General features: G+C 35.5%; 1 protein-coding gene across 1 annotated transcript in view; it reads right to left on the bottom strand.

Annotated features, from left to right (window-relative positions):
• Nucleotides 1-11,988, bottom strand: part of rtn1b (reticulon 1b) — a 35,361-nt gene extending 23,373 nt beyond the window's left edge. Inside the window, exon 1 of the mRNA XM_081378429.1 lies at nucleotides 11,330-11,988. Within this exon, the coding sequence (XP_081234555.1) occupies nucleotides 11,330-11,552 (223 nt within the window). The 5' untranslated portion in view covers nucleotides 11,553-11,988. The remainder of the gene's footprint in view (nucleotides 1-11,329) is intronic.
• Between the last annotated feature and the right edge of the window lie 1,132 nt (nucleotides 11,989-13,120).

Raw genomic sequence — 13,120 nt, 5'->3', positions numbered from 1 at the left:
TTGTACCTTAAGAAGTACCTTATCGTTAATACGTGTTTTCCGAAACCTTCTTAGTTAAGTATACCTTCTGTAAGTCATACGTTCGTAAGGTTGGTCTGGAGCGCTCTTAGCTATACCTTATCGCTGCTGACGGTTCATACCGCTAGTGGCCACCACTACGCAAAAAGCTTTTTTACATCGCAGTTTAATTACACATAGACAATTTTATATGAACATTTAATATAAAATCTGATTTAGAATTAAAATTACATTTTTACTTTACTTAAAAATTTTACACATAAAATACTGAAGTTGTTATAGCCTACACCCAGTGTATGGAAGTGTTTTCATTAATAAAGTTTCCATACACTAATGGTTGTTAGCTTTTTTAATTACTATCCTAAGGCACATCAGCTGGCGAACCATTTGACAGAAAAGGCTTAGGAGTCTATATAAAGAAAGATTAGTTGCACAAACTTTATAGCTATGGCAGAGACAGCGAGTACTTGTTTTAAATCAAAGACGGCGCCGTCCGCGGAGCCAGTTAGTGTATGTCAACTACATGGCTGGTGGATAATCAGCATACGTTGTGGAGAACATTAACACACTTATGGCCGTGAGGGTTTGGGATTACACACTTGCTAAATTATAAACACATACTCATATTTATTTCTGCATGTACATATTTCAATGAGCCCCGATAAATGCAGTTTGTACTATTTCTAAAACGCTTCTTTATAAATAACATTGTTTTCTCAATACTTTACCTATACCGCTGTGAAGGAAAGAGCGCACAATCGATCATCGAGGCATCGATATCAACCTATTCAACACCTCCACCATGGACAGCGCCTGCTAAGGTCGAACTTAAGAAGGTTTACCTTAAGCAACATCCTAAGGTATAGTTCGGAGAACACACGTAGGAAAGGTATACCTGTAGTTAAGGTGTACCTTTTGAGTCTTCGTAGCGCGCTAAGAGACAACGTTATCGGAGAACGCACCCCAGGTGTGTTTCCCTCCACACTACAGATGTGTAACTGAGGATAATTCAATGACTTGTGTAAATCCCCATGCTAGCGTGACCCCACTCCATCAAAGATTCTGTGCCTCTGTCTCTGTACTGCCCTACATTCACTGGGCAAAATGACTCCATTGGGACTCTATTTTTAACCATCAGTAGCTAAGAAGTGTGAAGATCTCTAAAAAAAAATTGCAGAGAGAGCCACTGATTCTTCAAAAACAAAAATCATATTAACTTACACCCTTCTGTATCACATTGCTAAGCAACACACCAACTGAACTGACAGTGTAACCTTAAAACCTGCAAAGCAAACTATACAGTTGTGGTTAGAATTAATGGCACCCCTGGTAAATATGATCAAAATGGCTTTAAAAAATAAATCTGCATTGTTTATCCTTTTGATCTTTCATGGCCAACGTGTTTTGGAGTGATTATTTTAATCCCCCCATTTTTACAGCCATTTTTGATCATATTTATTACCAGGGGTGCCATTAATTCTGACCACAACTGTATAACAATAGGATCATCACAGCAACTGTCACAGGAATGTCACAGAAATGTTTCTGTATGTGAGGGCCGATCGGTGTTCACACCACACCTCTCACCTCCAACATTTAACAGTGTGCAAGCCATTACTCATCCTCTCAAAAACACGCCGATAGCGAGAACACACAGTGGCCTTAAGTGCTGATCTTTCATTTAGAGTCTCTGTTACTAAAATGTGTTTCACCTGCACAAAGACAATGCTTGGATTTTGAAAAACAGCATAAAAATTAGTTTCTCTTAACAAACCCCATTACACTGGCAGTTCTCTCCTGTATATATACACTGAAACTCAAGTATTCAGATGTTTCTCTGTTCTAAACTAGTCATTTACTAGTGTGGTCTTCTGACGAGAGAGGACATTATTCTTTTAAACACTCCATGAAATCAAAATTGGATTTTTGTGGCATTTGTCCATGTCTGTTAGCTTGAACTCCATCTATATGATACACTACCATTCAAAAGTGTAGGACAGAAACATATTTTTCATGTTTTTTTTTTTCATGTCTACTGCTTGCAAAAGCTGCATTTATTTGATCAAAGATACAGTAAAAACAATAATATAGAAATATTACAATACAACTGATTTCTATTTTTTAAATATATTAAAATGTTATTTATTCCTGTGATGTCAAAGCTGAATTTTCAGCATGATTACTCCAGTCTTCAGAGTCACATGATCCTTCAGAAATCATTCTAATATGCTGATTTGCTGCTCAAGGTTATTATTATTTTTTATAATCATCAATGTTGAAAACAGTTGTGCTGATTAATATTTGTGTGGAAACCATGGTAATATAATTCAGGATTCTTTGATGATTAGAAAGTTCAAAAGAACATTTGGAACATTATAAATGACTTTAATGAAGGAAATATGTCAACCTAGAAAAGAAAGCCACATTTAAGCCATTTTAATGGGGTCTTTACTAAGCCAAGAACAAGACATTAATTTAGATAAAAATATGTCACAGTTCTGTTAGTTTGGACTTTTTGTGTTTCACCACCTTCAGCCTGAGTTAGTCGTTTGTTGTCTTGCTCACTCGTTATGTTCAGCTGTGCACTCACTATCTACCTTTTTATCACGTGTAGGCCTACTTAAGTTCAGGTTCTGTTAGTGGTCATTGTCAGGTATTATCTACGTTACGTGTGTGCGAGTAGCTTTCTCGCTCTGTTTTGGATTTGTGACTGTGGATTAATTAAAGACACTTTCCTTTTCATCATCTTGTTTGTGTCGATCATCTACACAGCATGTGACAATATGTTTCTCTCTTGGTCATTACAAAATTCCTAAATGGTCGCATCCTGGCTCAAAGAAGTGTGAGTGAATGAGTGCGTGCATTTGTGTGTTTATAAGGACCATTGTGGTATTGCTGGAACAGGTGCTGGAGCTCGGAGTAAAGCTCATGTTATGACGAGGTGTTAGGTAAGAGTCAGGCATTAGCCATGACGCTAACAATAATGCATGAAAGCTAATCACTCCTGTCCTCGGTTTAAACCTAAATAACTTATTTGGGAATTAGCAGGATCCACAGCCTCAGTTAATGAATAGATCTAGTACATACAACACTATACAACTTTGGACTTAACAGTCACTCACCATTGCTCAAATAACATTTCACTGCCTAGTGTTGCATATATGGATACTTAGAGCAAAAAGGAAAAAGTAGGCTAGACAGGTCAATAAATGCTAAGAGCAGGGCTACTGACATTTGGTGGCATATGTATATCTAAGATCGCAACATAATCTTGTTGTAGTAAAGGACTCTTGGAAAAATCATATGGGCATGTATTTCAAGTTGTTTAAAATAGCTAATGCTAATTTACTTAACTATGTATTTCAAGTTGTTTAAAATAGCTAATGCTAATTTACTTAACTACGTATTTCAAGTTGTTTAAAATAGCTAATGCTAATTTACTTAACTACGTTATGCCTCTTTGCACTTAATTGTACTGAATGTTTTTCAAATCTTAAAAGTATATTTTTATAAAACTATACTTGCAGATAATATACTACTGAAATACAATACAGAAATAGCTATAGAAATAGTCTATAAATGTTCAAATACATACAAGTTTCAAAAGAAATGACATTATATATTATAGTTTAGCATAAATTCTTGTCAGTACTTTTGTAAATACACTTGTAGTCCTATTGACTATATTTAAAGTTCAGCTAATTGAATTTAATATACATTTAAACATTACATTCAGTTCTCACTAAAGTATATTATTATTATGAAGAATATTTCAGTAATAAATAAGTAATAACTCTTTTAACAAGTATGCTAAAGTGTACTTATTTTTCCTCCTAGCTGCTAAAAGTGCACAGTCAAAATCTGCTAAGGGGTGATAATGGAACAACAAAAAAGTTATTTTTCACTATTATTTACAACAGGATCTGCATTTTCATGGGTTTAATATATTTTATAATGTAATCATTTCCCAGTTGATCTCAAACAGTAAGACACCCCCCCCCCATTTTTAACATTACAGTGTATTGAAAGCTACAAAAAAAACAACTTTTCATTGAAGTGAACTTAAAACAATCCTCACATAAACCCATAATAAATGTCATATTCACCTGTGCCATTCCTACCTGTCTAACAGTTAGGACATATACAGACATTGAATAAAGTTATCAAACAGTCTGCACTGCATAAATTGTAAATTAAATTTAGATTAATCCTTATTAAAGCTACAAAAAATCTTTAGTCAAGAGCAGTTTTCTCTGTTCACTTTGTTCTAATGAGTGATCTTGAGATGAGTCCCTGTAGTAATCTAATTTGGCTCTCATATGCTGATGTAATATGTATTATAATCTTGACAGGTGATTTTTATAAAATGTATAGCTTGGTCACTATCTCAGTTGTTTAAAAGATTAAAGGTGCTCTAGGCGATGTTGGGTGACGTCACTTCTTGTTGACGTTCGAAGTATTGTACCAAACGGAGGCTAGCTCGACCCTCCGTCCTCCTCATCCAGTCCCCTCCCCCTCGTGCTTCCTGAAACGATCATGAACCATTTAGAAAAAACACTGGATTTACCCACCTGTCCAGCAAAAACAGAGCCACCTGAATGTTGGATTGGAAGCCCTTCTGCCGGCGGAGTTCTCGCCACCTTTTGAACGCTTTTCCAATGTAAATTCGGGACTTCGCGTTCCTTCTCCTTTTCCCTATTCTTTGTTATTTGTTCATCGGAACGTCGTCTCTTTGGTCGTGTATCAAAATTCTCAAGAATATACAATTTTAACGTTAGTTGTTGTTAGGACATCTCTCCTCTAGCTAACTTCCCTCTTCATGCTTCTCTCTCCTCCACTCCCCACACCCCGCTTCATGTGCACGCGCACTAACTCCCCAACCCCCAGCCCCAAATCATTCTTGTCGGTTATTGGCTGGAACACTGTTTGTTATGTTTCTTGGCCAAGGTGGGGCCAGTTTGTTTTTCTTGCCGTTTGTGGAGCCTGGGCTGTCTACAGAGATCACGTTTTTTACAGTGTGTTCAGGGGACAGGCAGCTAGCGGATAGTGAGATGTTTGCTGGATGTGACAAAAAATGTTTTGGCCTAAAAAATGAATAACATCGCTTAGAGCACCTTGAATACAATAATTAGATGTTGTTCAATTTTCCAATAAAAGATACATTTTTACATGATGTGTTACATTTAATTACCCGTTAGCAGTTTTTAAATATATATATTATTAGAATTATATATAATATTAAATACCAGGTTAAACAAAACGTGTTTGTGGGGGGCGGAACTATTGTCCTGACTGGCATTTGGCAAGAAGTGCATTTCTCTTTCCCTGAGCTGTGCAGCTCAGACAGTTTTAGCTTAGAAAGTAAGCTTAGTACATTGTGAGGACTTCCTTCCTGCAGCCTGAGTTATTTCTGTTTAGTCCTAGGTCTATCTTCACAGGAAGACACTGATGAAGCTACACCAAAATATTTTGTTAATAAACAAGAGTGACAAAAAGGGACTGGGAGGTAAAGTGTGACAGGGGTTATGTTTCAAAGCAACATAATTATTATGCCCACAATTACATCAGGATGCCACTGACAGGTTTGTGACACGTGATAAGGATTTGGAGCCAACTTCAAGTCACTCCAGGGGCACTTTCACATAATTACTCTATGTGTAAGTGTATCAACAGACTGGATTTACTTCTACATCAGAACAGATAGAGATGAGGATAGTTGTGATGATGGCATCTTTTGGAGGTACCTCTCTTGTATCTGAAAATAAACTGCTGATGTCTGCAGGAATAATGGGATTATTAGAGTAAAGTTTTGTACATGTACATGTCCTACATTTTTTAGGACAAAGCATAGTAATGTTTGTGGACTATCTTTATATTTAAGGAATAATGTAGTAAATTACATAAAATGTAATGCAAAATAAAGTGATCCAGACCATCAACAGTGGTTTGAAACATCAGCAGCTTCTCAAGTCCACTGAGAAGTAAGCTAAACCATTTTCTGACAGAATTGTAAGCATTGCCTAACAATTACTTTTCTCTGCATCACTGTGGTCAGTTACCAATATGGCTGGGCTAAAAAAAATGTAGTGATGAATCGTTTTTGTTTTGTTTTTGATATATGGTTCTGAGCACATTCATCCGAAGCACGTGCACAGAAAGCTGGATGTCAGACGGTGGGTCCCGTGTGTATTAAACTAAGTTCTCTTTCAAGTCTCATTGCGCTTAAACTGTCAAATACACACATGGTAAGGTCAAAAACACAGAGTTCACATAAACACAGTCGGTTATGTCTATTCTAAACAGCAAGTAAAGAAATCGCATGTGTATATTAGCTCAGTGTATTAAAGTGAAAGCAGCATAATATACAGTACCTAGGGGTGGAACGGTACACAGAAGTCACGGTTCGGTTCATACCTCGGTTCAGACATCACGGTTCGGTACGAGTTCGGTACAATGGAGGGAAAAGCAAAACAAAAATGTATTAGGCAATTTTTTTTTTATTGTGCATGTCTCAGGCTGTACCACCAAAGGAAAATAAATGTCTTAAGTTTTATTAATAAAGTAAAGGCATAGAACCAGTTTATTTGTAGTGCATTGACAATAGTTTTATATAATTAGTTTATTAATTAAATTAATAAAAAGACAAAAAGACCTTGAGATATGTTAGGTAATTGTACCTGAATGAATTTAAAATTAATTTGCTATATTTCAGATCAATATAGATTTGTTTTCCTTAAAATTTGAATGAACACTTAACTTTATTCTCATCTGAATTATAAATAATTTATTTCTGTGTAAAATAATACTACCATTACCTTTTTTAATCAATGTAGAATGTGTAACTTTAAAATAAACAGATTAGTGCTCTGTTTGAGGACAAGAAATGAAAACCAATGCAATATTATGAATGTCCAAAAGATGGCACCGACAGATATTACATACATATTGCACCATTGCAATCTTGACATCGCAGCTTGTTCATTACACAGACCGTAAAGGGGTTCATTATAGCCACAGAGTTTTACATTAATTAATTTGCACGCAAGTTTTATTTATTTTTATACTGTTTATTCTCTGTGTATATTCATGCACCGAACCGTGACGCCCGTACCGTTTTGGTTCAATACGAATACATGTACAGTTCCACCCCTAGGACCTACTGCTATATGCTGTGAATCAAACAACAAAAGAAAAACAGAAAATCTCTAATTTCTGCTTTTGATTGAATGACTTTAGCAGCTTTAATAAGAATACATTTCTTACTTGCTGCTGTTAAATGCTCTGGCAAGGAGATAAACATGGCGGAGTGTGTACAGCTCACTCAGGGCGGAGTCTATGCTAATAGGGCAGAGTCTGTCAGCAGTCTGGGCGGGGCCTAAGCATTTGTGATGTCACAAAAGCAACAATCTGCAAACAGCTTGTTCTGAGACGAGAGAGCCTTAGGCTACATACCACGCAGAATCGACGCCCTACATGTAAACGATATTCTTTGTTGTATTTTCCTGTTAAAATAATAGAGTTAATTTAGAATTATTCAGCTTTTAAGAACAAGCAGAAGATATGCCGGTTTCTACGGTAGTGGGCGGAAACTAATGCGACTGAGCAATCTCATTGGCTGGCGCACATCTCTGTTTTGATTTCAGCAAATCCGTTTGAGCGAATGCTGACAACATGATTAATATTCATGAACCCAGCAGCTCATCAATCCTTAGTGCATTGTATGTATATTGTTATTATTAGTAGTAGAATCAGTAGTAGTATTATTATCTTTTAATAATAATTACTTTTATCTATTAATATTATCTATTTTTTTACAGAAACACTGAATGACCAACATTATCTTAAACACAACCACCAGTCCTAAGTTTAGTTAAAATGACAAATATGCATTCATACATGATTACCAAGTTTTAGTTCTAATTACTAAAGTTCTATCATTAAATAGTGCTTGATTATCATAATATCATAATATAATGCTTGACTGACTGATGTTAAGAGTGTATGTTCAGATATGTGCCATTTTACAAATTTAAGCTGATTTGGTGGAATCATATAGCCTATTTGTATATGATTCCACCAAATTAGCTATATATAATACATATATATATATTAGCTAATATATATATATATATATATATATATATATATATATATATATATATATATATATATATATATATATATATATATATATATCAGTCTGGTGAGTAAACTAAAAAATGTACTAGCCAATGGCGATTCTATTGCCAAAGTGTGCGTAGAGGGTTGATAGAATATCAACATATGATAGAATGCAATCCTTTTAAAATCATGACAGCAAGTGCTAAGTCGCAGAGCTAACATGTGTTACCACAAAAGGAAAATATCCTAGATTATTTTTATCTTGTTATAGTTCTTAGCACTTTCTGATGTTTATGCAATATACCACAACCAACAACACTTTTTTGTATGTGTGTGAAGTATGAGTGTGAAGTAGAAAGTGAACTTGCATTCAAGTTTCCCTAATGAATCACGACTCACTGAAGTGAGAATAATTGTGGTAACACTGAAAGCACAGTGGGGTCTCTCCAGTACATAACCTATACACGATATAATTGCTAATTATATGTCCTAAATCAAACAGTGTTGCCAGTATCCCAGGAAACATCCATGGCAAGGCACTCACTTCTTACTGTAGCCATGGTTCAGTACTGGTGAACTGTTTGTAGAGAAAACTGAGTACAGAATCAAACTATCAGGTTTTTATATGTTCTTGGTGAAAAACAAAAGAATAATTGCATTGCAAGGAAGCAAACTTTAACAAGTTAGTTTCAATCTTTCAAAGTTTCAACAGGCAAATGCTAGAGGAAAAACCTGAAATTTTTTTAGGTATGAACCAAGTCTTTTTTATTTTAATTAGTCTTATTTGAGATATTAACAGTATAAAAAACCCTCTGACCTAGCTGTACTCAAGAATAGGATATATTCACATTAAATGCATTCTGTCAAAGTTTATGTTTCACGTCTGTCCACTAAATTATTAATGTGAAAAAAATGCATGGCTAAACTAAACCTAAAATGGTCTTATCAAAAGTCAAAGGTGTAATGGAGTGATCTCACCCAAACAGTCAGGTTCATTTCATGTTAAAATCAACATTTTAACAGGTTAAAAATGTGCTCGAAATGTGATCTAAATGGTTATCAAAAGAGCAAGCATCACATCCTCTAAGAGTCAGTATTGTGGTTCAATAAGCACTGGGTTAGGCTGTCATTCAGCTAATGAGAGATTCAGTCTGATGAGAAGGATTTTACCACAGGACTCTGATTTTCATCCACTTGCCAATGTCAATCTGGTGATTCAGACACGTTGTGTGACTCACTCATGATGCATCTATAAATAAACTCACAACGTTTAAGATACTAATTTAAGTTAATTTATCAGTGATTTAGTCCATAAGTGTTTACATGCACAGGTTGGGAGAATTTCCTATGGTGGCCACAAGAAACCTTATTGAACACTGAATTCATTGCAAAGTGACAAATGTTTAAAATGTCCTTTCGTGTGGTTAAACAAATTAGGAGCTTATTTGACGATTTGATTTATTTTTTCCCTTTCCACCTAATACCATTTCCCCATTAGCCGACTGTATTATAGCTCATAATTAGATTATTTGTGTGTTACCCAATACAGTACCTCACAAGAAAAACATCTTTAGTTTCATAACAAAGATCTGGTTTAAGAAAATGGGAGCAAAGGAAACATCCTACTTCATATAGTCCTTACTTATGTCTTATATTTTCATCTGGTTAAAGACTGTGGCTTTATTGAAATGGAGCTACAATCTATTTTATCTCAGTAAAATAAAAACAATCTGAATTGCTCTGTCTTCACTTTATTTCTCTACTAGCATAATGGCATAACATAGAGTTTCGAGTTTCACAGATCCAAGCCTGTGAGATGTTTAAATTATGTCAAGTATTGATCTCTATGCAGTCCTGTAAGGACCTGTAAAGGTTACTGTAAAGTGTCTGATCTGGAAAGCAGCTGGGACACAATGGAATAATAACAACAGACAAAAATAGTTGAAGGGAAAAAAGAGTTATACAGCACCTCACAAACACGGTGCACAGGTAAATAGGTCTCATTATTCATGACTTAATTTTAAAAACAATTATAGGTATAGATTTATGGAGACAATCAGAAGCCTCGGTTTTGTGATATTGGATGAATATAGGCCTAGTATATTTTGTTCTTGTGAATAAATGTTTGATGTCATGGCCATGGGGACAAAATGCCATTCCCCTTGAGGAAAACAGCTTACAAGTCATTCTAAATGATGACTTTGCAGAATGTTTTTTTTTTTTTTTTTTGCAAGGGTTAAGTTTACGGGTAAGATTAGGGTTATGGGATAGAATATAAAATCATGTCTATGTGCTACCTGCTCAGTAAGTGCCACCTGTGCAAAACGTTTTTTTTTTTCCAAGTTAAAACATGGGTGGTATGCTTCGTGAGGCACAAAATAAGCTGTCACATGTAGTACAACAACACAAAATGTGTAAAAAATTATAGGTAGCACATCTTCACAGAGAAATAATACCATCATTAGTTCATTAAGTGCGATATGGTGTTAGGCTTTACTAAGCTCCAAACCTACCACTATGAAAATATAGGCTAGTGTTGTTATAGGTAGCATATTGTCAGAACACTGTTTTTTTATAATCAAAAACACTTGAATCAGTCAACTAAAACTGATCTGCAAATGATTACTTTTGTCATGTTTGACCCACTCGAAATAAACAAGAGATTTAAAGCTCATGAGATTTAAATCAATTACTGACTGGTTGTTCCATTGGACAAGATATGATGACCCTACACATTATTGTATTATAGTCCGTGATATTTCGTTTATTAGGTAGGCAATTTTATATAATAGCCTAGGCTATATGATTAGAAAAGAACCAATTGTTAGATTGTCTGTGTCTAACACCTTTTAAAACAAATAAATGTAGCTACTATTTAGCCTATTTGTAATATTTAATCTGCTTAAATTTGAAATGATGATCTCATAATTACTGTTGAAGACTGTAAATGCCAAGTTAATGGGCATTTTCTCAGATATGTCTTCTTCAAAAGTGCTAAAACAATAGAGAACACTTAAATTCCTTAATGTCCAACCTCATTTTAGCAAAACATACTTCCACCCCATACAAAGCGAGCCATAAGCCTAGGTATCTGCTAACGTTACCTGAAAGCAAGGCCCCGGTCGACAGAGAAGTTAAGCACAACCAAAAAGCATTGCATAAAAGACGGTGTAGATCAAAATCCCATTACCTGTGGAAGCAGTCTCCATGACAACAGGGAGCGGTTGCCGGTCGCTTTCGGGATGGCTGGAAAACTGTTTCTCTTCACTTGACTCGTCCTCCCAGTCTTTCATCTGCCTCCCCTCTCCCAAGTCATCACACCGGGCGGCAGTGGTACTCCCAAAGCGATCAATCTCCTCAAAATCATCCCCGTACCAGCTTCCCTCCGAACCTGCCTCCGGCTTCACAGACATTTTTGAGCGCTCGTCTATGTGCGATGCTTTTCACACAGACGAAGGAGAAGCAAAACAAAACAACAGTGTTCAACTCCTCGGATCAGACGCTGGGTAACTATCAGAAGTGGTTTGGGCAGACCGAGGACTCCGACAGGGGCGCACGCTGCTGAAAATGGCTTGTTTAGTTCAGTGTTTCGGCGCTGACGTCACCGTGCCTCGAGCTCATAGTGTGGCACGCGCAGTGTTAAACACACAGAGCTGAAAATGGTCATAAAATAAGGCTTTCGACAACTGGTAATACATTAAGATGAGGAATTGTTTACGCGAATAAACTCGCTCTATATATTAAATTTCAAATTAATTTCATTAAAAATATTGGGAACAACGCAACATCGACTGTAAAGTGGATCTGAGCGTTGCCGTTGTTCTAAAAGTTACATTCGACTGTTATTGCGTTGTCATAGGTCTTGTTCATATTTTAAGGAAATAGTGTCATCTAGTGGTTTCAGGGATATTCTGCATTAGACCTTTTTTGGTAGTTCAGTATAACGCCTACCCTACCTACATGCATTTTAATTCTGACCAACATCTCCCATCAACATCTCCCAAAAAATAGCACTGATAATCACCAGTGATAATACGTTTGAGTTCTTTGTAAATAAGTTTGTTATTACACTTACTGTCTAAGAGGTCTACATTAGGCTACATATTTTTAAAGAGGGAAGGGAAACTACAGGTCTAGATAAAGGATCAGAAAAACTACTTTGGATTATTCTTAGCAATCCAGTGGGTATAGCATTGCATACCTTATCATAACCTTTAATTGTAATTCTAACTCTCTATATATTAATGAAATCATTATGAGATAATATCCATTATCATCTAATAAATCATGAATAAAAATAATGCCTTTACTATAGCCTACCAATCACTTTTAAACAGAGATTTTCTATCAATAACTGTAGCCCTATTGTTCCATAGAGTGGAGTTGTGAGGGGAGAAACTATGGGTAAATATCATTTTCCAAAAAAGCAATAGGCCTACTTGTTTATGAAAATTAGATAACTTCAGAGGAATTTTACAGAGATCAAGATCACATCTCAACACAAATTCAAGGCCGCCAATATTATTGAAAATGTGATTGGGAATATGGTACCATATTGAGTGTGACTTTGCTTAACACTCTTTCAGCCATTTTATTCTGAAAGTACCAAGAAGAGATTCAAAATCAATGGCTCTCAAACCTCCATGTTTAACAATGTGGAATTTACGTAAATAATGTGTTATTTCTCCATATAAATTTAAATAAAATTGAGTTCACTGAATTCACTAACTACTTTTGGGGCAGCACAAAGCATGAGATAAATAGATAAGTTTAGATATTCCCTCAATTTTAGTCAAGAGGATTCTACCCAATAAAGATAGGTCTCGAGATAACCAATGATTTAAGGATTTCTTCATATTATCTATTTTAGAGTTAAAATTAGAATGTTCTCTATTAACAACATTTTTGGTACTCATAACCCCTAGGAACTTAACTTCCTTTTTCACTGGAATGCCCTCTATATCTTCTAAATCACAATTAT

This window comes from Scardinius erythrophthalmus (genome assembly GCF_964197995.2).
Source record: "Scardinius erythrophthalmus genome assembly, chromosome: 11".
Classification (NCBI taxonomy): domain Eukaryota; kingdom Metazoa; phylum Chordata; class Actinopteri; order Cypriniformes; family Leuciscidae; genus Scardinius; species Scardinius erythrophthalmus.
This window is presented reverse-complemented; position numbering and strand designations above follow the sequence as displayed.